At 39.9% G+C, this 27,084-nt stretch overlaps 1 protein-coding gene across 1 annotated transcript in view; it reads left to right on the forward strand.

Annotated features, from left to right (window-relative positions):
* The window catches only part of FAM227B (family with sequence similarity 227 member B), an 86,786-nt gene that overhangs the window by 49,873 nt on the left and 9,829 nt on the right, over positions 1 to 27,084 (forward strand). Inside the window, exons 11-12 of the mRNA XM_070953697.1 lie at positions 22,395 to 22,453; positions 23,048 to 23,208. Coding sequence (XP_070809798.1) covers positions 22,395 to 22,453; positions 23,048 to 23,208 — 220 coding nt within the window. The remainder of the gene's footprint in view (positions 1 to 22,394; positions 22,454 to 23,047; positions 23,209 to 27,084) is intronic.

The raw sequence follows: 27,084 nt of genomic DNA on the forward strand, positions 1-27,084 counted from the left end.
GTACCTACTATCTGGAATGAGCTCCCTCCGGAGATACGGAGGATCCCAGATCTACGCACCTTCCGCCACGCTCTCAAGACCTTTTTATTCCATCAGGCTGGCCTGGCCTAACTGTTTCCCCTTTTCCCTTTTTAAAACGTAAATTTTAATTCGTTTTTAATTTATTGGGGTGTTTTAAATCTGTCTTTTGCCAAATTGTTTAATTCGATTTTATTCAGTTTTAAATTTTGTATTTATGTTTTTTATCCTGTGGCTGTTCACCGCCCTGAGTCCTTCGGGAGTAGGGCGGTGTACAAATCAAATAAAACTAAACTAAACTAAACTAGAAACCAGGAGACTGTGAGTTCTAGTTCTACCTTAGGCATGAATGCCCAGCCGGATGACCTTGGACCAGTCACTGTCTCTCGGCCCAACCCACCTCACAAGGTGGTGGTTGTGGGGAAAATAGGACAAGGAAGGAGTCTTGTATATGTTTGCTACTTTTGCATTATCTATAGCCGTGATGGCGAACCTATGGCACGTGTGCCACAGGTGGCACGTGGAGCCATATCTGTGGGCACACAAGCGTTGCCCTAGCTCAGCTCCAGCATGCATGTGTACGCCAGCCAGATGATTTTCAGGCCTTTCGGGCCCACCAGAAATCAAGAACGGGCTGATTCTGGCCTCCAGGGGGGGTGGGGAAGACCATTTTCACCCTCCCCAGACTCCTAGAAAGCCTCTGGAGCCTGGGGAGGGCAAAAAAACAGGACTACCGGGCCCACCAGGCCATCACATGCCAAAAGTGGGGGTTGCACGGGGGGAGGGTCACGTGTGCATGCATGGGGGCGGGGCACATTGAATTATGGGTGTGGGCACGTGTGCGCTCAACCCCCTGCGCTGCTCCCCAGCTTTTGGCACGCAACGGCATCACTGATCTATAGAAATAATAACGGTGGGATAAAAATAAATTACTAACTTCTTGTCGATTCTGAATAGTTGCCATTTATTATTAAAACCTCAGCAATATTTGCGTGCTTTTTTTCCCCTTCCAGTTTTGGTTTTGTAGACATGCCACCTGATACAAACGATTGAGTTCATAGGTATCCTGCCACCACTTTTACTTATTTCACAAGGGGCGCCCCACTCAAGAGCCTGAAAAGCAAGCGTCCGCAGCATTTCTCAGAAGATGGGCTTGGTGGTCACAAATTAACATTTTCTAATGTTTAAAAGTTTATCCATTCTTTTGGTCATCTCTGCATAGCTAATTTGTTTGTTCGCATATCCAGTATAAGTTACCCTACTTTACCTGATACTTTGCTTCAGTTCCAGAAATCTGGAAATACTCAAGCTTTTAGAAAATGTTTCTCATATTTTTCTTCAGCTCTGGAAAAGAAATCATTTCGGCAAATTGCGTAGTGAATTATTTCCAGGGCTTTTCTAGCTTAAGTTTTATTTTTTTAAAAAAAGCCTTGGCTAAAATAATCCTCAATTCATATTCTGCAGCACTGAATATGCAGTCCACTGTATTAGCGAGACATCCATCATTTCTAAGGTGTGTCCATTTGGGAGTGAGGAATTATACACACAGTGCAGAGAAAAATCATAAATGGGAAAATGATAAATACAACATCCATAGTTATGCCTTCCAAATTATATACTTTTTATATGCACCCATTATGTATGTGCCCATTATATACATTTTCTTGAGGAATGACTAAACGGGATCAGAAAAGTGAATAAATTCTGCATACTAAATATATTTAATATATGTTAGTATATATTACTATATGCTTGGTATAAATATACTAAGTATGCATTAAATGTTTTAACCCTGTGACATGCCAGTGCTAAGGCAGAACCAATTCTTGTAATTCTTTAAGCATTCTGCTTACACAAAAAATAGCTGAAATGTTGAAATGATGAATAAACTCTATACCTTTGGGGGAAAACAAGACAAGGTACATTTTGTAATAATTACTGCCCATAAACTTAGAGGCATCTGTGATTGTTTTTCATATTTCTTAGTGGTAGATACCTTGAAGTTTACAAATCTGAATGCTGCAATTTGTAACGTAAGTTTAAAGGAGGAACTATTTGTGCTTGGCTAATATTTAACTGTGTCAACTTGCACGTCATAACAGCCAAAAATTATATATACTATGAGTTGATGTGGGCCAATGTTTCCGGTTTGTAATCTTTTTAAAAATAATTTTAAAATATTTCCAGGTGATGTTGTTGGGAAAGGATCTGTTTGTTGGAGATATGCATTCTCACGTTCTCCAAAGCGACTTTTTGCCTTCAAATCCAAATTACTGCGCTATTAATATTTAATAGCGTGTTCAGATTGATCAAGGATTTTTCTGCTTTAAATTGCTAATTACCTCTTACAATTTTAGCAGGCTAGACATCAAAAGACTAATCGCTCTTAATGAATAATCCTGACAGTCCTTTTAAAATTTAAATTTCCTATTCCAGTTCCTCCCATTGGAAATTCTGGACAAAATGTTAATGATACGGCAGAAGAGTGAAAGCTTTTGCCTAAACTCTTAAAAAAAAAAATCAAGAATCAATAGAAGGATTTTATATTGCCTGCAGAAACGGGAGGGAGCATCCCAAATTTGAAAATATCTTATCGGGTGGACAATTACTTCATTTGATTCTATTTGTATTAGGAGATCTCACTAAAGAGTAGACTTCCATAAAGAGTATTTATTTTTAAATCTTTTTTTACTAGACTTCTATTCCACCATTATTTGTACATTATAACCTGCTAATTTTTAAATTGCATAACCTTTCAGTCCAAGTATTTTTTTTTCAAAATAAGCAAAACTGTTAATAAATTACCATAATATTGTTTCAGATTTTGAAAAAAAAAAAACATATCCACTAATGACAGGTTGCACCTTCCCTTTATTTACCTTTTTTTGGAATGGAGAATCAATATTGATTAACTGAAACAAAATAATTACAGAATTGTAACTACTATAGGGTAAATGACTTTTATGATAATACTGGACCACATAATGATGATGAGACTGAACAATGTTGCTGGTTGTTAGCTTTCTGGTTCTCCCTGCCAGCAGTTTAACATTGTATTGATAAAGAGGAAGTTAAAACTGTATATTGGATATCACCCATATATCATTTTCAGTAACTTACTTATCAAAAAGAATAATGTTCAAGGAACTTCTTGCTTTTGTTGCACATTCAAACAGGGGAAGTCCCTATTGATCTGAAGGACACTTTGGATTTAGGTAATCCAATAGTTGAGCCATTTCATCCCTGGAAAGAAGGTGATGTCAAATTCCTCCCCAAAATGTTGCTTAGAAAACTATGGACCTGTCCATATAATTTCCAGGTGTCAAGACTGAGGACTCATCATCCCCAAACCGGAAATCAAGAGATTTCCTTTCTACCTCTCTCCAGCCACTGCATTGAAAAGTGTTGCTTGTACAACCCTGATGAGGTCAGCATATATATTACCCAATACTTTATTTCCTTAAAATGTTTGAAAGCATGAAGGGATTATTTTACCATATTTTGGTGGTTGAAAAAAAAGAGGCACCCATTTGGTGGAAAACGTTTTTTTGTTTGTTTGTTTGTTTGTTTGTTTTTAAATTTGATTTATATACCGCCCTTCTCCGGAGACTCAGGGCGGCTTACAATGCGTTAAGCAATAGCCTTCATCCTTTTGTATATTTATACAAAGTCAGTTTATTGCCCCCACAAACTGGGTCCTCATTTCACCTACCTTAGAAAGGATGGAAGGCTGAGTCAACCTTGAGCCTTGGAGAGATTCGAACCAGCAGTAAATTGCAGGCAGCTGTGTTAATAACAGGGTGCGTAGACCACTGTACTATCAAGGCTCTTCATCGTTTAATGAAATGTGCATTATTTCACAAAATGAATGAAGGGATTGCTCTCCTGAGCTAGGCATCAGGTTAAGGCATCAGGATAGAAACCAGAAGATTGTGAGTTCTAGTTCTGCTTTAGGCGCGCAGCCAACTGGCTGTGTGACCTTGAGACAAGTCTCTCTCAGCTCTAGGAAGGAGACAGTGGGTTAACCTTGGGACTTTAAGATGGGACTGGACAATTTTTTGTCTGAAATGGTATAGGGCAGTGATGGCGAACCTTTTCGGCACTGAGTCTTGAAAAGGGGGCACTTCACGTGCACGCTCGTCAAGGCTGCGACCAGGAAGAGGAGCTGTCCAGGGGGCATGCGTGTGCCAGATAAGGTATTTCTGGTTTCCGGCGTGCACATGCTCGCTGGCCAGCAAGTCTTCCAGTTACTGCCACGCATGCGCACATGCCAATCAGCTAGCCAGCACACATGCTCACGCTGGAAAACGGAAGACAAAGGCCAGCTGATTGTCATGTGCATGTGTGCACCAGAAACCCGTAAGAGGAATGGGCGACGCCACGCGTGCCAGGCAACATGGCTACGCGTGCCACTTCGGGCACTCGTGCCATAGGTTTGCCATCACAGGTATAGAGTTTCCTGCCTGAGCGGGGGATTGGACTGGAAGACCTCCAAGGTCCCTTCTAACTCTGGTATTCTGTATTCTACAGTCAAAATGGGATTGAAAGGCACAATTTTTAAAAAATATGAGAACCCTCTCCTCCCAATTATCTTAGAATAATAAATCTTCAGAGACAAGAATCACCGTTTTATAAAATATGGAAGATAATATTCATCAAGTTAAGCACAATAGATTTACTCTCATTACCTCTCATGATACATGGGGATTATGAACAATTTTGGGGCAAGTCTGGTCAACAGTGACCTTCCTTTCTCTTTGTTTTTTCCTTCCACAGCCTTGTCATTATTCTTTTGTTTAGTTCTTTGTCTTTTCCATATAGATTACTCTTCAGTAAAAATTAAAAATACCAACCCTGCCAAAACTAAATTAACTTGGTATATCATTCGCCAGATCCTTCGATTTTTTTACGTCCTGGAATTTCATGCTCCTGCTGGACATCCACCCAACTTTTCTGCAAAGAACGTAGCAAGATGTTTGGTCTCGACAGGAAACTTGAGGTCCTGAGAAGATTCTTGTTAAACTTACCAGACGAACTCAAGGCCCTTTTTCCATACCATGTTTCAGGGAAGCTGAAGAATTAAGGCAGACTTCATTGGCAGACTTAACGGCAGTCATGTGCCTGTTTTAATTTTCACTAGAATCGGTTTGTTAATCTTCCCTCTTTTGTGTCCTCACCCTTCCCTGACAAATGAAACCAAGCGATGTTGTTGTTTTTTCTTCTTCTTCTTTTTCTTTTCCTGCTTAGTGTGGCTAAATAAGAGTATTTTATAAAAACAGAAGTTAACAGTTCCATATGTATATACCGCCCAGTTTGTTTCGTGGTTTAAAACGGGGTAAAACAACTTTCTCTTTTCCCCTTTTGTAGTTAGGAAATTTTCACAACCGAGAGGCGAGGGATCTATCCAGTTGTCCTTCTACTGGATCCTCCATAGCAAATCCCAACTCTCCTCTGCCCAGATGAACCATATAAGGGAAATATGCTTTCCATCAAAGAGCTCAAGTTCTGAATGGAGGCTTCCTTTGGGGATCGCTGATGTCACCGAATTCCTGCCTGTGATTTATATTTTTTTGCAAAAGGCAGATGGCCCAGCTGTGGCCTGCATGAGGCATCCCTGGGTCTAGAAGGTATACAGTCCAAAACCTGTTGTTGTAGGTAAATATCGCTGCCTCCTTGTCATTTTTAATGCAGCCGAAGGGAGAAATTAATCCAACATGCGATTGCATATGGTAATCGTATTTGTTCTAATTTTTATAAAATACAAATGTATATTCAGAACAATCCGTTTTACGATTTGACATGTCCCATCCTTGACTTTGGAGAATGCAATCTCCTGCCTTCCCGCCTGTTTACAGCCCTTGTAGATTTCGAGCAGTGTGAAATTCACATTTTTTTACTACCGGTTCTCTGGGCATGGCAGGGGAAGGATACTGCAAAATCCCCATTCCCTCCCCACTCCTGGGGGAAAGGATGTTGCAAAATCTCCATTCCCACCCAACTCTGGGGCCAGCCAGAGATGGTATTTGCTGGTTCTCCAAACTACTCAAAATTTCTGCTACTGGTTCTCCAGAACCTGTCAGAACCTGCTGAATAGCACCCCTGATCTCGAGGAAAAAGTAATGCAAGACAGTTACGCAGTTTTACAGCACTCAAGGTCATCGGACTGGTGGGGGAGGAAGATTAAAAATAGTTAAGAAGATGGTGACCACGGCCACACAATTGAAGCCTCTCCCCATCACAATGCACATACAAAGTGGCAGGGCTTTGAGGTCACACAACCACTATTTCAATTTTTGGACCTCCTCTGCAGATGCACCACACAGCACCTCGTACTTGCCCAGGCCATAATAAACGTGAACATTACAGATGTGAGAACGAACAGAACTGAAACTGGGACTCCAGAATATTAGCAATTCCACCTAGTCAATTATAATAGTTTTTGCTGGAAGAATATAGCCTTATTGTTAAGCTTGTGCTAAGAATGCATGAGTGAAACTTTTAAATATATCTCAAATCACCTAATGGAATCCTTGTGCATGTTTACTTGCTGTGTTCTATGCTGCTTAATAGCAAACATTCTCTAGGTGATTATTAACATAAGGAGGAAAACAAAACCATTTGTGTATATATGCGTGTGTTTGTGTGTGTGTAATATATCTAGAACAGTGTATATACACTACAGAACAAAAATGTTTCTTGACATAGTAAAGAGATTCTTTTTTAAACATTCAAACTTTGGAGTGAGATTTTTAACATGTAATTTTGCTTAGTTTCTGAGTTCAGACGATTCTGGAAAAGGCAGCCTAAGTACCAACTAAACCAAAGAATACGTATTTTTCAAGTGCAGAATTATTTTAAGGAAATTTAGTATGTGTACATTTTGCCTTGAAAGATTCGTCACAATACGTCATGCAGTCTGTAATAGTAATATAATATTAATATTTTGCTGCCTTTTGATTAGCTTGGTTGCATTAGTTAACTGCAATACTTTACTTTATTGAGCTGGTCATATTTTTATTTTAGTAGTATAGGGGCAGGATTGGAAGCAGAACATTAATTTCTTACAGCTCACCCTCGGGAATCTTAAGGCAGAGAGAGACAGGATATAAATGATAAAACTGAAACAAAATTAAGTATTCAGTTAAGGTAGAAATAGAGAGCTTTTTTTTTTCCTGTTGAACATTACAATTCCTCTTAGCTATTTGGGGGGGGGGTCTTCCTTTTTCTTGCCTAGTTTTGACTAGGCAGAATCATTTCTCCTTCCTTCCTCCCCTCTCCCTTCCCTGGGTCTTGTTGCAGATCTGAACTTGACTTTTGAAAGGTTTTCAAAAATAACCTCAGGATTATGTGTGAAGTTTAGAACATAGTTCATCCCACCAATGCCGCAATTATGCTCTTACATCATGACATCTGATGCAAGCACGCAAGTCATGGCATCGGCATGATGGTGTAAGAATCCCACCACCATTGCCACTGCCACAGCAGATGCTCTATCTATCATCATATATAGCATTGTTCCATTGATCAGAAATCATTGCGTCACCCCCGCCCCCCCCCCCACACACAGAGCCCTTACATTCCCAAAAATGTTTTTTACTCTGACCAGCTAAAGAGAATCTTTTTGTGATTCATTAGAATCAAAGATCGTTCTGAGTCGTAGAGCAGCTGCAGAAAAACGTTGCCTTGGCCTTTGACCCGTGAGTGGTGCGTTGTTGAAAAGAAATGGTGGCCTTCCAATTCATTGCCAGCATTTTGAGATAGGGTTTCTAAAACAATCATTTATATGTCCTTTGCTAATAAATTATTCCAAATCAGGGAAGCAATTGGAGGCACATGCATTTCCAATGGAACGAAGGCTCAGGTCAAGTTTTTTTTTCTTTTCTTCGTCATCTTCTTCGCAAGCCAAGAATTGGTCTTAGAAAAACAAACCATGGATGGAGGACAATTCCATCCATTCAGCAAACACATCGATATGACCCGAGGTGGCGTAGTGGTTAGAGTGCAGTACTGCAGCTACTTCAGCTGACTGCTAGTTCAGCAGATCAGCGGATCAAATCTCACCGGTTCAAGGTTGACTCAGCCTTCCATCCTTCTGAGGTGGGTAAAATGAGGACCCAGATTGTTGGGGGGCAATATGCTATTTAGTATACTGTCTTTGGTGTAAGTCGCCCAGAGTCCTCGGAGAGTGGGCGGCATAGAAATATGACTAATAAATAAAATAAATAAGCTGTGCTTGCAGAAGTAATGGTATTCCTGTGATGGATATAATACAAAATACATGCTCTGGCGGACTTAATAGAGTGGAAAGGCAGGCAGGCCCAATAAAATAATGTGATTTTTTTTTTTTAAACAATGACCAGAAATTTTGGACGTTCAAAATTCATAGTCTGTAGAATCCAGAAACCCTTTTTATATTTTTAAAGTCGGAAAAAATGTCTACATGCTGCCCTTGTTCAAGCTGGGTTTGTAAGCTAGAACCTTTTGTCTGATGGAGAGTATCTTTTAGAATAGAATAGAATAAAAATAAGAATAGAACAGAACAGAACAGAACAGAATTCTTTATTGGCCAAGTGTAATTGGACAAACAAGGAATTTGACTTTGGTGCATATGCTCTCAGTGTACATAAAAAGAAAAGATACATTTGTCAAGAATCATAAGGTACAACAGTTAATGATAGACATAGGAAACAAATAACGATGTAGTAAAGGGCTTTTCACAGACTCGTGCAACAAAAGAAAGCTTTCTCGCCTGGACTGATCAATCACATCATCCAAATCTCTTTTCGAGTAAATCAAACAACATGTTTTGAACCTCCGCGATTAAACATCTTACACCTCCCTTCAGCATCTTTCTGGTTCTCTGCAGGTGACTTCTGTCTGAGAATGGTGTGTGGATTATAATCCCATATGCCCCTTAAACTCTTCTAACAGTGACCTGTTTCATTCGGTGTTGCTTTCTATCCCAGAGAGCCATACCATACCTTGGAAATGACCAGTTTACAGTGCATAGTCTAGCCAGAGATTTGTTGCTCTCTTAGATAAATAGCAGAATATTAACTTTGGATCAGTTTTTTTTTACTTTGAAGTTCTAAATCTTGAAACTTTTCTTGATGAGGTAGTTTGTCGGCTGTCTTCTCTTAACATCCATTATAGGGGCATCTATGTTTAAGATGTAGCTAATTTGGCTCTTAGATCATAATCAGAATATGTTCCCTGGTGGTCTCAGCCTCCTTTAAAAAAAAAAAAAGAGCAGGAGGGAAGATTTTCCTTTTAGCTTATTTCCACCGCCTGCTCCACCCTTCTGAAATACTCTTACTACGTAGCCACCCCTGCCACCCAAACCACCTCACGTTTTTGAGAAACACCCTCAGGGCATCCCTCTTCATTGGAATTGATTTTCTATAGTTGTTTATCTTTTTTTTCAATCTGGTCATGGAAAGCACATCTGGTTCCTATTTTAATCAGTATTCCACAGGGAGCAACATCATATTTAGAGAGAGCTAGCAATGCTAAAACAATAATCCATAATGATGCAACTGCTGGTAATTTGAAACGTTTTTATCCACTGTTTTTAGAAGTGTGCTAATGGTATAGGCTAACTGATTTCACAGAGGGTCTTATTAACAGATATATGGATACTCTGACATAAGCGAATGATTAGGCAAGCCATGGATTTCTGCTCTTATTGTAAGCATAAGTGGTACTAAATCCCATTGGCTGGCTGTGGATTCAAGTATTTCAGAATTCTTTCTTTCTTTCTTTCTTTCTTTCTTTCTTTCTTTCTTTCTTTCTTTCTTTCTTTCTTTCTTCCTTCCTTCCTTCCTTCCTTCCTTCCTTCCTTCCTTCCTTCCTTCCTTCCTTTCATAAAGCTTATAAGGTATAAAAGAGTGAGCCTCGTTAAATTTACATGACACAGGAGACTTCTGTGCAAACGCAGGTGAGATTGCACTGCAAAGGAAATCATTTCTACTGGTTGAAGGCCATTGAGTTGTCGGGACTGTACCAATTTGGCAAGTAACTTTTGCCTCTTACTGATTTTGATTTTTACATTAGATCACATTACAAGCAAATAGCAGTATACTCTTCCGTGATGATGCTCATTCCACTTAGTAAAGGTATAAGCCTTTCTAATTGACTAAATAAAATATTTTGGATGGGTTTGGTCTCTTAATAATAGCTTATAAAATAGTAGTACTTACCAAAAAGTACTATTAATAGATTGAGCCAGTTTACAATGCAGTACTTGGCCAGTTAAACAGTGCGGGATTAAGCAGTGTCATCTCCTTATGCGTCGTGGTGGCGAGGTGGTTAGACTGCAGTACTGCAGGCTAATTCTGCCTACAGCCTGGAGTTCAATCCTGACCAGCTCAAAGTGGACTCCGCTTTCCCTCCTCCTGAGATCCAGTGAGGACCCAGATTGTGGGGGGCAATATGCTGGCTCTATAAACGGCTTTAGAAAGGGCTGTAAAGCACTATGAAGCTGTATATAAGTGTAAGTGCTATTGCTATCATTGACAAGCAGAATTGTGGAGCAAGAATTGACACCAGTAGAAGTAAATATTTGTAGCTCAAGGTTGAACTGAGGGGGTGCTTGGTGCTTTCTTGCAAACGTTTCGTTTACCAAACTAGGTAACATTGTCAGTGCATTGATGAAGTTTTCCAGTTTGGTAATGAAACGCCTACAAGAAAACAACCAAGTTCAGAGAGCACTAAGGGCCCTACAAGAAATGATCACAGAACTACATTAGATCCAGCAGTGGTAGCATAAAGTTACACCTGAAGTTAAGTGCCCAGTGTTTATTTCTTAAGGAGCCAAGTGGATAAGAAGAGCTAAACTTTCCCCATTCTTACTGACCCGTCCCATCACTCTCATAGAAAGCCTTGCTTTCTCCCAACTAGTCTCATTTGGGATAAGAGCTTGGCTTTGGAGGAAAGATTGAGGACAGATTTCTCTAATAACAACCAGGACTATTCATGATGAGTCCAAGGAACGAGTTTCTCTGAGCTCAGATTAATACGATTTACTTGGAAAAAGGATTAGAGTAACAACAGAAAAAAAATATCCTACAGAATGCTTTTACTTTCAAATCAGAAATCTACATATAGGGAATTCACAGCAGTTGAAGTCTTGTTTTCTTTCTTGTTCTCTTTTGATGCCAGAGAGAAGGATGATAAATAGATAGAATTCTTTATTGGCCAAGTGTGATTGGACACCCAAGGAATTTGTCTTTGGTGCCTATGCTCTCAGTGCACATAAAAAGAAAAGATATGTTCGTCAAGAATCATAAGGTACAACACTTAATGATAGTTATAGGGAACAAATAAGCAATCAAATCATATTAGGAAACAGTCAATATAAATCGTAAGGATACCAGCAATAAGGTTACAGTCATACAGTCATACGTGGGAGGAGATGGGTGATAGGAACGATGAGAAGATTAATAGTAATGCAGCCTTAGTGAATAGTTTGACAGTGTTGAGGGAATTATTTGTTTAGCAGAGTGATGGCGTTCGGGAAAAAGCTGTCCTTGTGTCTAGTTGTTCTGGTGTGCAGTGCTCTTTATTATTAGCTTTCTGATCAGCTCTTCCACCGAACCTTAGGAAGCTCAGCCAATCAGCAGGGAGGGAAAAATGAATTCACCAACCCTGTAATCTAAGGAGAAGTAGTTGTATTGATCATCCACGTTGTCCTTGTAGCGTATGGCACGAACGGCATTTCATTGTTAGGGCCACCTGTGCCATCTTGGCTCCTTAGGCCCTTCCCACATTTCATTGTTTTCCCAGGCCAGACCATTATCACTGGCACTCTACTCCCTGCAATAGGATAATGCCACTTTTCTTTTAAGAACCTGACCGTCCACTTTGTAAGTAAGTTCTAACTGGCTCACCTGGAAGCAAATCCACCACGTTTAAACAAACCGGTCTGTTACACGATATCTCGTTTGGCCTGTTGTAAACACAGCTCCCCTGCCTGACTAACAAACCCAGACCTTTCTCTCACTTTAGCTATCGTGACATGGCGGGGGCTGTTTCCATTGCTGCTTGCTTTGAAATAAACACTGCCCTCCACGCTATCTCCAGATTCGGTTTCGGCAGTGTCCCAATAATTTGGTGAGACCCTTCGTTTCTGCAGAGCCCGTTTAAAGATCTCTCAGTGGATTTATTGGGAAAAATTTATTGAGGGTTGCTCAGATTACACAAGCAGAGAGCTTAAGCCTGTGTGATACAACCCACAAAGGGGCTGCCACTCTATAAATGATCCTTTTTTAAAAAAGTAATGAAGCACAATAAAGATCAATTCTGTGTCACTGCATACAGAGGTTGAAAAGTAGCTCTTGGGTTTGAAAAAAAAAATTGTTCCTGGTTAACTCACCAGACTCTTTTACAATAATGTTTATGCTATATATTCCTCCCCTTCAAACCTTTCCTATTTTCAAGAAATGATAACAGATTCATTACAAAATTTTCATGTAAAGAGGCTTTGCATGTTCCTGTAGCAACAGACAGACTTCTGGTTTTGGTCACTGTTAATAGTTTTACTCTCAGATCAAATCTAGGCAGCAGATTGTATCCTAATCTTAATAAGGTAGAGCCTAGGTAAACAGCTGGCATCTGTTCGTGGGCTGAACCACCCTGGGGGAGGGGGAGCGCTAACTATCGGTAAGTGTTCTCCAAAATTCACATAAAAATAAGAAAAGCAGGTTTCCAATGTCAGTGTTTTGAATACGAAGGAAAAGAAGTTTTCTCCTTCCTTTCCTTCACGTTGAAACGTTGACCAACATTCAGACTTTTCATCTGCATTCTGAAATGATACAGACATCTATCATTTGCTTTGGATCATGTATGTTACCTTAGTGTACTATACAAATGACAATGTTCCCTTAGCTCGGATTCAGTTAATGGATCTTAATACCTCCAGTAAGAGTGGCCAAGAAAACACATGTAAACAATGCTACTAAGGGACTAAGATGGTATCTTTTTTAATAGAGGAGAGATGGACGCAGATGCCTTAATGCTTCAACTTCAGATTTTTCTAGCATGAGCTCTGGGATCAAAAAATACTTTCTGTTGCTATTCAGAGCCTTGGCTCAAGCAGATTTTATTTATGGTATTGTGTCATTAAGTTGGGGTAGTTAGATAGTCACGTGTATTGCGTCTACGCTGACAGCCACTACCAAAATGTAATTAAGAAGTTTAAATAATTCTCTGTTGCCGAAAGAGGGTTCATTCCATTGTTTAAGAAACAGAAACCCTGTGGAATCAGAGAGATTTATTATTTTTTTTTATCCACCAAGACTGTTGCTCAGTTGTTGAGAACTCAAGCACATACCTTCTGCTTGGATCAGAACCTCAAGTCTGATTTCCAAAGCACCCGAAGGCCAGGCAAGGAATAACGGATAGAAACTGGTCAAGGAGAGATTCAACCTAGAAATGAGGAGAAATTTTCTGACAGTGAGAACAATCAACCCATGGAACAGCTGGCCTTCGGACGTTGTGGGAGCTTCATCACTGGAGGCTTTCAAGAAGAGACTGGACTGCCATCTGTCAGAAATGGTGTAGGGCTGGGGTGTCAAACTCGAGGCCCAGGGGCAGTGGTGGGATTCAAATAATTTAACAACCGGTTCTCTGCCCTAATGATTTCTTCCAACAACCAGTTCACCAAACTGTTCAGAAAGTTAACAACCGGTTCTCCTGAAGTGGTGCGAACTGGCTGAATCCCACCACTTCCCAGGGGCTGGATCCAGCCCACAGGGTAGTTTGATCTTGCCCGCGGGGCTGCGTGGAGACAACAAAGGACCGGCTCGCAATGTCTTTGGCAGTGAAAACAGAGCTTGGGAGGGCCCTCCTGAGCTCCGTTTTTGCTGGCAGAGGGTTGCAGGAGACCATCGCAGCCAAAAACAGCTCGGGAGCCTGTTTTCGCTGGCAGAACACTCGGGCCACCACAGGCGCCCCCAACATGAATGACGAGGTGACCCTGGCCATGCCCACCCTGGCTTCCCAAGGTCAAGCACAGCCCTGATGTGGCCCTCAATGAAATGGAGTTTGGCACCCCTGGTGTAGGGTCTCCTGCTTGGGCAGGGGGTTGGACTAGATGACCTACAAGGTCCCTTCCAACTCTGTTAATCTGTATCTGTATAGAAGTCAGATGCTCTTCGGCTGAGCTGTGTTACTGAATTCTTTTTTCTCCTGACTAGAGATGCCTCTTTTCCATCTTTCTGAAACATGGAAGGCCTTTGCTGGGGGAAAAAATAAATAAATTGCTGGCTCCCAGCAAACTATGTTGCTGGGAAGCAGCCAGTTTAGTGCTTTTTTTTTTTTAATGGAAACAGCAACAAACAAAAACAAAATCCAGTTTGGTCAGAGAGTAGGCTGGTCATTTGGAAATTTAACTTTAACATAAACAAGTCCTCTTGTGATCAATTTATCATGGGAACACTTTAAACATTTGACTGGAAAGATTGGCTAAGAAAAAAAAAAGTGGTTTTTTTTTTTCATGCTGAGTCCAGTCAAAAAAATATAGACGGTGTCATCATTGCAGTAATTTAACATTTAATAATGTTCTAGGAATTAGCAGAATGGCCAATATTTCATGAATCAGTAAATTACAAAGAGCTTTTAGATGAATCGTGTCGAAATCTGGAGGGAGGGAGAATCTGTGACAGGAGAATGGCCAAGTTGGCAGCTCTTTAGGTTTATGCCAGCCCGGATGAAAACGAAGGTAGCGGTTCTGAGAGAGAGGTTTTCTCCAAGTTATTGCCATCCATATTTTAGTTTTTATTCTCCCATCCATTGCTTCCCATTACAAGACTCACATCTTGCGAGGAATGTTTTTGTTGTTTTATTTATATTACTTCCCAGTTGGCTCTCAATCTAATCCATTTAAAAATATTTCAACCCTAATAGCTTAAAAATACTGCATTTTTAAATGCAAAAAATGTGCAAAAACTTAAATATTATTGCATTTAAAGATAGAGTGATATCAGCAGCACTGAAGCTAGTACCGTATTAACATCTGCTGCTTGCAATTACTGCAAGTTCAAATCTCACCAGGCTCAAGGTTGACTCAGCCTTCCATCCTTTCAAAGGTAGGTAAAATGAGGACCCAGATTGTGGGGGCAATAAGCTGACTTTGTATAAATATACAAAAGTATGAAGGCTATTGCTTAATGCATTGTAAGCTGCCCTGAGTCTCCGGAGAAGGGTGGCATATAAATTAAAGCAAATATATATATATATAATATAGAATTCTTTATTGGCCAAGTGTGATTAGACACACAAAGAATTTGTCTTTGGTGCATATACTCTCAGTGTACATAAAAAGACAAGATACATTAATCAAAGATCATAAGGTACAACACTTAATGATAGTCATAGGTTACAAATAAGCAATCAAATCATACTAGGAGACCATCAATATCAATCATAGATGGATCCTTCTTCACTCGACAGTGTGGCAAAAGGAATTGATGGGAAAAGGCATTTTCGTATATCCAGACCAAGAGAAAAATTTCTATCTTCCTGGCAGATCGCATGCTGGACCAAAGCCCTATCAAGTAATCAAGGGAGAATAGATTGGGTGGTGGATGGAGCTTTCCTTGAAGGTAAGGAAGTTTGCCCACTAAGGTATAGCTGTAGGCATTCTAATGGATAAATTGCTGTGGCATGATCAGTATGCAAGCCAAGCTGGACTGTTGATCGGTCTGGTTAACAGTGGGCTCAGGAGACCGGGGATATGTAGAGCAGGAGGCAATGCAATGTTGCAGGAAGAGATTATCCAAGGGCATGTACATTTCACCATGTAATACTAGCTGCAGGAATAATTGCACTGTCTCTCAGACCAGCAGGCTGACTTGCAGGTTTCTTGGCTGAGGAAAAAGAAGAAATGCTACCAAGTCTCCATTCATGTGAAAGAGGTGCTAACTTCCCGAGTGCCTTGACTGTTGTGCTGTCTGTGCCAGCTAGGCGAGTTGTTATGTGAAGGACATATATACCTGTCCCAGAGACATTGCTGATATAATAATAATAATAAAAAAACAGCTGTGGTACTGTCTGAGACGATTTGAGTGGTGAAGTCCAAACCAAAGTTGGGCGATTTGGAATGCCATGCTTGGAAGGTCCCAAGTATTTGATGTACTCCTTCCATCCAGCTGGTAACCACAAGGGATCCTGTTCTTTCTCTATGTATTAATCTTGCCCATTTCTGGTGGTAAAGATAAAGGTTTCCCCTATCCAGTCATGCCCGACTCCAGGGGGCAGTGCTCATCTCTGTTTCTTAGCTGAGGGAGCCAGTGTTTTCTGAAGACTCTACTCATAGTCATGTGGCTAGCATGACTATACACCGAGGCGCACCGAGCTCTGTTGCTTTCCCACTGAAGTGGAACCTGTTTATCTACTCACATTTGCATGCTTTGAAATTGCTAGGTTTGCAGGAGTTACAGCAAGTAACAGGAACTCACTCTGCTTGAAGTCTCAGAAGTCTCACTCTGGTCAGGCTGTCTTTAACCACTGAGCATCATGCTCCTACTGGTTGTATCTTTAGGTAAAGAGCCACAGTCAGCTAAATAAAAGCTTTCCTTCCACTATATGGAAACACTGGCCTCGGAAATTCAGAGCTAGCATTGCAGCTGACCATTTTGAGATAGTTTTGAGAGGAATCAAACCTGAAGGAGAATTGCAAAGTCACACAAGTAGGACAATGGAAGTGGTCTATTTCCTAAACAGTGATAACTCATAGAGTGGATCTGGCTATAAACTTGATTGCATGTTCCATGACGCATAGAGCTTAATCTAATGATAGAAATGACTTGGCTCATCAGCAGTTGAAAATACTCCCTACGAAGGGCAGTGTCTGGAAAATTTCTTCCTTCTTTTTTGTGCATTTTAAGTCACTGTGTGAGTGTGGTATATATACAATATACTGCCCATTCTGAATACTCACTAGAATTGTTGGTTGCTATATAAGCTATTTTGGCATAAGAAAGACTGGGAATTTAATTCTTACCCACATTCATAGTTTTTGTTCTGAATTTTTATGCACTAAAAAGTAACTGTGCATATTTTACATAATTAAAAACAGTAGAGAATCCTGCAATTTTAACCTGATTTATGTCTTCTTACAGCTCTTGGGAAGAAGTTGTCTTCCACTAAGAAGGGGGAGGAATTGGAAGCATTTTAAAGAATTGAAATAAAATCTGAACACAAGCTGCTCCTTTCTAAGGGCATCTAGATCAGGCTGTTCTGGTTCAGGAAATCACGGGAGTTGAAGTCCAACAAATCTGAAGGGCCCTGGAATGGGACAGATCATGGATTTGGAAGATAGCTCTGGCTTGTGGTATCACAAAACAATAAAATAGCATGGCATCTAAGGCTTCTCCTGCTGTTTCTCCCAATGGTACAATAGGTCCAAGCAAAGAGGAAGCCATGTGGGTGTCTCCCTGCATTAATTAGCATTAGTCCTAAGAGCCAAATACATAGGGAGTTGCCTGAGAAGAAGACATTCCACCCAAAGAGAGGAAACAAAGAATTAAATAATGGGCCAATGCTGTGTTGGCCAAAGGCCCACTACCCTCTGTGACTTCTGCCAAGGTTGGGTTAGTTAGGCTATTGCAAGGCATTCATATTGAACATTGAATCAAACTATCCATGAAAAAAAACTATTACGAAGGTAGCTCTGATGATACGGCATCAGTAGACTAAACAAAACCTCTTGAAGCTTGTCATCTCTTGAACCATATCATGGGGATACACATTAGCATATCGGCGCTTGGGAAAGAGTAGGGCTCTAAAGGACCAAAACCATTAAATTAAGCAATGATTTACAACAGGGATGTCCAACCTTGGCAGCTTTAAGACTTGTGGACTTCAGCTCCCAGAATTCCCCAGCCAGCCATGATTTACAGGATGTGCTGAGGATATTTATATTATGGACTGATACTGCTAAACAGTCCTAAAATGAAAATGGTTCTTTAATGCTCATTTACCATATTTTTCAGGATATGAGACACCTTTTTACCCCCAAAAAGGGGGTGAAAATCTGGGTGCATCTTATAGTCCGAATGTAGCCCCGCCCAGCCTCTGATACGGCGCCTCTGAAAAAAAGCCTCTGAAACCTCCCTTTGAGAGGCTGGGAAAAAAGCCTCTCAAACGGAGGTTTCAGAGGCTGAAAAAAAAAAGCAAGGCGCAGAGCTCACAACCAACGAACCTGTTGCTAAAGTTCACCTCTGGGAACAGTTGATTGGGGATATTCTGGGAGGCTGATCCATCCCCAATCAGTTTTTTTCTTATTTTCCTCCCCAAAAACTAAGGTGTGTCTTATACTCCGAAAAATATGGATATGTTATTTAGCGAATCCTCCTTGCTAGATTGCGTTCTACTTTTCTTCCGAGCATCTGCTTCTTTTCTAATAATTTTTTAAAAACCTTTTACATCATCCCCCATGATGTAGTTCAGAATAAGAGGTCATGAATGGGCAGAGTCATTCTGTAAACTTCACAGGCAGATGGAGATTGAATCCTAGATCTCTCTAGTTTCAATCTGACACTTGAACCTTATGCTACAATATTTCTGGTCACCAAATTGCCATTGTGAGAGAGAGGGAATTATATGGCTGGAAAGTAACACAACCAACTGTACTGAATGTTAATTAAACAAAAATGTACATGAAATGAAAATTAAGGGGTTTTTTTCCTGAACACGTTCTCTACATGACACTTGGCCTAGAAAGAATCACATGCTTTGTCCTAATGCCTGCAGGAAAAGTCATTTGTGGCTAAGTGTTTCAGGTTTTTTTGAAAAGTAGATTGGCATAGCTTTGCCACATTCCGTATTCCTGGATATAATAATAAGTTTTCCCTACAATGCATCACATGCACCAGGGGTCTCCACCCTTGGCAACTTTAAGACTTGTGGAATTCAACTCCCAGAATTTCCCAGCCAGCATGATTCACAAGTCTTAAAATTGATAAGGTTGGAGACCTCTGATATGCACCGTTGTGACTATAGGAATGAATAGGCCATAACAACTCAAAGAATTTACTTTCGAGTCCCATCCTGCTAATTGTGGATTCATATTTTGGAATTTAAGGTGGCTGCATTCATACTTACAATCCCTATTGGGACTGCTTACTAAGGCATTGACATGGCCATAAAACCAAATTACTCTGTTGTTGTTTTTTTTTTAAAAATGAGCTTTCTTCTTCATGAATTTGTTTCTCTGCACCTGGACCAGAGGTGGGTTTCAGCAGGTTCTGACCAGTTCTGGAGAACCGGTAGCGGAAATTTTGAGTAGTTCAGAGAACTGGTAGTAAAAATGCTGACTGGCCCCATCCCCATCTATTCTCTGCCTCCCGAGTCCCAGCTGATCGTGAGGAAATGGGGATTTTGCAGTAACCTTCCCCTGGAGTGGGGAGGGAATGGAGATTTACAGTATCCTTCCCCTGCCACGCCCATCATGCTATGCCCACCAAGCCATACCCACAGAACCAGTAGTAAAAAATTTTGAAACCCACCACTGACCTGGACATGTATAGTTTAAATAGCAAGACTGTTTTCTTTCCAGAACTGAATCTTAAAGCCTCCTAGGTTGTCATCCAGATCATTTTCAACTCGATCCGACAAAACCGAGGAGAGTTTCAGTTAATAACATCCAAGAAGCTCTGTCAGATCAGGAGGAGGGAAGACCAGGAGAATGAGTGATCTGAACCAGTAGCAGATGTTAGGGGGAATGTGCTGATCCAGTTATTACCTAGCACTGAAAGTACTGGAAAAATGTTCTGGAGGCCAGCAGCGACACAGCCCTTCTGGGTGGCCTGGCCATCATTTTGTGTTGGCTGTCATTTTGCAGAAGGCATTCTGGGTCATCATGACACTTGAGAAGAAATGTGTGTGTGTGTGGGGGGGGAAGACACTCAATTGCTTTCTCACAAGTTTTCTCTTAAGATAAAGATGGGTGTGCACCCGGCATCGATCCAACTCAGTTTTTCTGAATTTTACAATGCAGTAGCTAGTATGTTACACGGACCAGTCATCGTTCTGAACTATGTGTGCTGTTGTGCCTCATGGAGAAGATAGATTTTGAGGGCTGCAATCCAAGTTTTTTTAAAATTTAAATTTATGTTTATTCTCCACCCAGAATGTGCTTTAACTACAGTTTTCACAATCCAGCAATTCCTGCAATTTTCCCAAGGATGGTGTCGTCTAGCTCAGGGGTCTCCAACCTTGGCAACTTTATGACTTGTGGACTTCAACTCCCAGAATTCCTCAGCCAGCGCATACTGGCTGAAGAATTCTGGGCGTTGAAGTCCACAAGTCGTAAAGTTGCCAAGGTTGGAGACCCCTGATCTAGATCAATAGGGCTACAATTTGTTTTATGCCTAATTAGCAAAGCCAGGATCGTCTCCTCCAGTACAGTATGAACATATCCTTGGATGTCCTTGGATGCACGAGGTCTCCCTTGCATCTTCACTTCTGTGCATTTAAATCCTTGTAAGCTTCCATAAAGGAAGTCCTGCAGGAAATACAATTAATTGCAAAGTATCCCACTCACTAGAACCCCAGATTCCCAAGGCAGTACTGCCCTTGACAAAAACAGGAGCAAGAGCTTGACATTTGATAGTGGGGAGGTTTATACTTATACTTTATATACATAAGTTTATACTTACGTTTATACTTATACCTGTTATCTAGTACATGTTTGACAAATTAAATAAATAAAATAACAAATAAAGGTCTAGCTATTTAGATCCACAGAAGTTTTACATTTGGGTTGAAAAATTGGCTTTCTGTGAGTATATTCCGTTTTTATAGAATAACAGAGTTGGAAGGGACCTTGGAGGTCTTCTAGTCCAACTCCCTGCTTAGTCAGGGAACCCTATACCATTTCAGACAAATGGTTGTCCAATCTCTTCTGAAAAACTTCCAGTGTTGGAGCATTCACAACTTCTGGAGGCAAATTGTTCCACTGATTCATTGTTCTCACTGGCAGGAAATTTCTCCTTAGTTCTAGGTTGGGTCTCTCTTTGATTAGTTGCCATCCATTGCTTCTTGTCCTGCCCTCAGGTGCTTTGGAGAATAGCTTGACTCCCTCTTCTTTGTGGCAGCCTCTGAGATATTGGAAGACTGCTATCATGTCACCCCTAGTCCCCCTTTTCATCAGACTAGACATACCCAGTTCCAACAACTGTTCTTTCAATCCCTTAACTGAATAAGGATCCCTATTTGCAAATAAGCATGCACCTATAGATTTCACACACACATATACACATGGTCATTATAATCATAGTGGTTTCAATCTGTAAACCTAGGTACTGTGCATAATTGGTTCATGCCCTGAGTAACTTTTTCAAACACAGAATAGATTATTCTCCTAGTATGGATATGAGAAAAATGAAAGTGTGTCTCGGCTGAATGCAGTTCTGGAAATAATTGCATTTCTAATGTAAGTTCCCTAGTCAAAATTATGTATTTGCCAAGATTATACTAAATAAAGTGCATCATAGACAAAAGCTGGACGATAGCTGGAGACCTGTAGTGTTATCAATTGTCTATGTTCTCTCGTTTTTAAAATGAATATTGACGAGAAGAGCATATATTCCTACCAGGATTCCTGCAATTAGTTGGAATTGCCTGTTTTATTAATATGCCTTTAGTGTGTTTTCTATAAAGCATTAACACTTTGAATAATAATTTGTACAATAAGACAATTTTGGCTAAGATGTTCAAAAAAGGGCAGTGATTGTATTTCCTTTGAAGGAAACCAAGATAATCAGAATTAATTCTTGGAAACGTAACACTTGCTCAGTACCGATTTCCGAGACATAACAATCTTGGAATTGGCAAGAACAAGTCTAAATCCCTTGAACACAATAACACAAAAATCCAAGAATTTGTTAAAAATTTCCTGGTACTTTTGAACCTGGGAATAGTGGTTTCATATTTATGATTTTAGTTTAAGGGTCCTTGGGCATTATTATGTAACTAAGAAAAGTGAGTAATAGCACCACGTTTGTTCTAAATGTCATTGATTAATTTAATTTTATTATAATTAGGCAACTTCTGAATTCTCAACACTTTTTAAATATGGTACGATCAACTTTCCCTCTTGAAAAGAGATTGCAGAGTTTGCTGGGACATCAGCCTCTGCACCTGTTTAAAAACAATTTTTTCAGTCGTGGGAATGTGCTCTTCCGGAACACAAATGACGGAGGATTTTAACCATGTCTTTAAGAAAAATCCAGGTTTTTCTGCATCTCTCGTTCTGTTGTGGATGAGATGATTTTATCTCATTGAATAAAGTAATGAAAAATGATGGGAAGAAAACTCAAAATTACCGTAAGTAACTGGGAAAACCCCCTCCCTTTTCTTTGTATTTTATACAGTGAGATTTCAGGTGACTAATGAAGAACTAATGCAAGGGCCAGCAGAAGAAAAAAAAGAGGTACGTGTGAACATTCTGCATTATATTCAAGACCTGAAAACAGTTTCGTCTCTAACCTTTCTTCTTTCTGCACGCTTTGCAAAAACAATTTAAACCTTTGCACAACGAATTGTGCATATTCTTTAGAGAGAGAGGAAAAAAATCTACCAACCAACCAACCTGGGCTCATTAAATGAACTATAGATCATACGGGAGAGAGAAACCAGTTCATGCAATACCAAATATCTAATGGCAAGGAAGGAAGAGAGTAGAATAAAATATTACAAACAGCAGTAAACTTTTGTTCGGAGTGTAGGTTACGCTTCGCACTGCAAATACAGAACAAGTCAAAATCAGTCTTTTCGCCACAAATACAAAATTAGGAAGCAAGAGAAAGACTGAGGTTGCAGTTGCCAGAGAGCAGAGATTGGGGAGGGAGGATTAGATAATTAAAAACAACTTTGGGGGACAGAGTGCTTAACCTTTCCTTCTGCACTATTTTCTCAATCAGAATCTGTGTGTGCCCCCCTCCCCCCTTCTTAAACCCCCCCTCCCACCTCTTAACAGCCCAGCTGGAAGAAAGATTAAACTGTGCTCTTTCCATCTTCTTTATAGTCCCATTACGTTGGAGATGGTCCAGACTTTCAGCATTCGCTTTTCAACCTTGGTGGTCAAAGTCCATTGGTCTCCTATTATCTTCAGATGCATGGAATCCCTAATACTTTAGCAAACTCCCGAGGTTACAGGATCAATCATAGTGAAATCTGCAAAGTACCATATCCTTTCATTTTTAAAGTAAGACGTTTATTACTTGAGATAGCTTTACAGTTTCTGAAACCTGCAGTAAAATAATCTGTGTCCATTAAAACACACACACACACACACACACACACACACACACACACACACACCAATGTGATGGGTGAAGGGATGGGAAAGACAGAAGTGAAATCTGAATTTTGTGGGAATGTGGTTTTCTTTTTCGTGGCAGGTCAAAGTAAGAAACTTGGACTCCGTTTTTGGAACTTTTTTTTTCTTTTAATTTTCTCTCTGAGCTCAGTTCTTTTCCAAATTGGATTTGAAGAAAAGGGCTAAACAAATATATAGAGGAGTTGCTGCATACATCTTCTCTCAGTTATGATTTGCTTTTGCTATTAAAAGACACATATAACATACATGTTTTATTTTATACATATACAGGACTGATATATAACAAGAGCCAGTTTGGTCTAGTGGTTAAGGCACCACACTTGAAACCTGGAGACCATGAATTCAAGTCCCACCTTAGCCATGAAAGCCAGCTGAGTGACTTTGGGTCAATCACCAGGAAACTGTAAGTTCTATTCCTGCCTTAGCAATCAAAGCCAATTGGGTGACTTTGGCCAATCACCAGAGATTTGAGTTCTAGTCCTACCTAGCCATGAAAGCTAGCTGGGTGACCTTGCACCAGTCATTCTCTCTCATCCCAACTCACTTCACAAGATGGTTGTTGTGGAGAAAATAGGAGGAGGAAGGTGTGTTGGATATGTTTGCCGTCTTGAGTTTTTTTTTAAAAAAAATAATAATAACGGTAGGATATAAATAAATAAAAAAATTAAATTGAAGCCATGTCATAATGACTACATGCACTCATCACACTAATCCACAGTCTGCTCAACCATTGTTTACTCAATAAACCATAAAAGCAGAGAACAGTAAGCCAAAAGTGAACAAGATCACTTCATGGACTTAGTCACTGAGTAAAATCTTGGCACATGCCTAGAAGCTAGATAATTTAACAACAATTGGATGTTATGATAGAATATGACTGCGAAAGCCAGATTGAGCATTTCAAAATCTTTGGATCAGAATAATTTTCTGATTTAGTTCTAGGTTCCAGACAACCAACTCTCTGATCCTTGGATCACTTTTAGGAGGAGAAACAATACGCGTGACAGACATCCAAAGGAATGGTCTTTAATCTGCAGCCATGTGCACAGGACCTATTAGATGCCAGGTTTCCATGACAGATCACAGATTCTTTAGTGGATGAGTCAGTCTGGAACATATTTCCAGAAAGAAACTATGAAAATCATTGATACAAATCTTCTCTGGCAGGATTCCGATACTAGGTTGGCCAGTGAGTAGAAGAAGGTTCACAGATCTATAAGAATATTTTGTCCGTTAGGTAATAATTTAATTCCTTTCTACATCTGGGTCAACAGCCTGATCCTATGAACATGCAACTTTGGGATTTAAACTTGGAAATGAGTTGAATCTCTCTTGTTATAACCTAGTCAACTTGGGAGACAACTCCGTCTTAACTATAAAACCATACCCTTTGCCATATTCAGATGACTTTAAAATGAAATGCCTAATCGTTATGTTGGCTTCCTCTGTTAAACTGAAAAAATGAGGAAATGTGGATAATTTTAAGTCATTTTATTTTGTCCTGCATACATAATCATTTCCAGAACGATCTAGTCCCAGTAAAAAATAACAAGTTCATTGTCTCATGCACTTCACAGGAGAAGTCTTATCACTCTGTTCTCTTTGATATGAAATTGATTCCAAGCAATGGGATAATCTTTCAGTGAAATACATAAATCATCACCAAAAAACCTTTTTCAAATCGAGGGCTACACTCAGTTTTTGAGAGACACGTTGGAGACATGTTCCCCTATAAGGGTGGCGTTAGAACAGAAAACAAATAGGATTTAAATTAAATTAAATTAAATTAACAGGATTACTCAAGCATTCAAGAATGTTTGCTTTATATTACATTAAATATTATAGCTTAGCAGCAACTTTTTGGAGGTCCCCAAAGTTTATATCCACGTGTTCAGTTTCCTCATCTTTTCAGAACATTTAATTCTGGTTCAAGTCTTTATTTTAGCCATAAGGCAAGCAGTTAGAAATAATAAAAACGATTTTAACAGTGGAGATATATAAAAATAAAGAAAATTAATAAGAGATTTTTCAAATTCAAGGAGAGACAGATGGGACATATAAAAGCAGAAAAATTCTCTGAATGATGATCATTCAAGTAAACTCATGATCTGTGTCAAGAATTTTTTTTTCAAAATAAGATAAATATAAGTTTTCCAGGATTTGCTGTAGAAACAACAGTAAAGGAAAATGTGGCTCAAGGAACTCCATTATTAAGCTATTCCCCACAAAGACCTGTGTACTGGGCAGTTGTTTCTTATTTCTTCTCCATTATTAATTGCACCATTTTTTAAAAAAGCTTTCATTCTTAGCATTTAAAAATGTTTCTAGTACCTTACTTTTATATAAAGGAGTCCCTGCAGATTTTTACTTTGCTAGTCATTGCCCACTCTTGGGGTGGTGCTCATCTCTGTTTCAAGGCCATTGAGCCAGTGCTGTCTGTGGTCATGTGGCTAGCATGACATCATGAAGCAGTGTTACCATCCCGCCAAAGTGGTACCTATTTATCTGCTTGCATTTGCATGCTTTCAAATGAGTTCGATCCTAGGTAGACGCAAATATTTCCCTCTCTGGGCATGTTGAGATTATATCTGCTGGATATAACTCCGCATTGGTGACAAGAAGGGCATCTGGCCAGTAAATACTCAGCTCCATTCAGCTGTCTAGAATCCACCCACCCCGCAAGGGATTATGGGGTTATAAAAAGATGATGATGATTTCCATGCTTTTGAACTAGGTTGGCAGGAGCTGGAGCAAGGACAGGAGCTCACCCCATCGCGTGGCATTCGGGTCTCAAACTTGGGCTGCTGGCTTTCCAGTTGACAAGCCCAGTTTCTTAACCATTGAGCCACGGGGCTTTTAAAATATTTCCAGTGAGGGACAGTTATAGAGGGAGGGATATCCAGATGTTACAAACAACAAATGAACGAATCTATACATTCTCCTAAACAAAAGATAAAAAGTATTATTCTTACCAAAGCTTAAAAAAACAATGCCCAACATGAAACTAACCATTTGTGGTTTCCTTCTCTTTGTCTCTGTATAGCTCTGATTCTCTTTCAGAATAACAGAGTTGGAAGGGACCTTGGAGGTCTTCTAGTCCAACCCCCTGCCTAGGCAAGAAACCCTACACCACTTCAGACAAATGGTTATGCAATCTCTTCTTAAAAGCTTCCAGTGTTGGAGCGTTCACAACTTTTGTACACAAACATCTACGCACATATTCTTTCTCCCTTCTCAGTCCCTGGTAGAAGTTGAGGAGTATCCCCAGAGGGTTTAAAAATGTCAAGATGGCATCTTCAGCCACGTGATCAAAGCCCTGTCCTTCTTTCACAAGTAAAAAAAAAAAGTTGGATCTTAGCTCATAACGGCCGTCTTGGATTTTTATTTTATTTTTTTTTAAATGCCCCCACAGACACCCTTGTAAAAGTTATTCTGTGATCAAACCCAGTTATGTTTTTTTTCCCCCAGCGCTCTACATCTCCTCAATCTCAATTAGACACTTTTTTATGAGTCTATCTGGAACAGCAAGTACTCTCCTCCAACCCCTTTTGGCTTAACAATTGTGTGCTTTGCTTTGCTTTGCTTGCATTTTAATGATTGTCAAAAGGCACTTTTGAGCTTTTCTTTTGGTGAGATTTCAAGTTATCTTCCCTTCTCTCCCCCCTGCCCCCAAAAAAATTCTAGAGACTAGCAAAAGGTAAAGGGGAAAACCTAACAAATGG

The sequence above is a fragment of the Pituophis catenifer genome, unplaced genomic scaffold (genome assembly GCF_029215685.1).
Source record: "Pituophis catenifer annectens isolate HBS135680 unplaced genomic scaffold, rPitCat1.0.hap2 SCAF_14, whole genome shotgun sequence".
NCBI lineage: Eukaryota > Metazoa > Chordata > Lepidosauria > Squamata > Colubridae > Pituophis > Pituophis catenifer.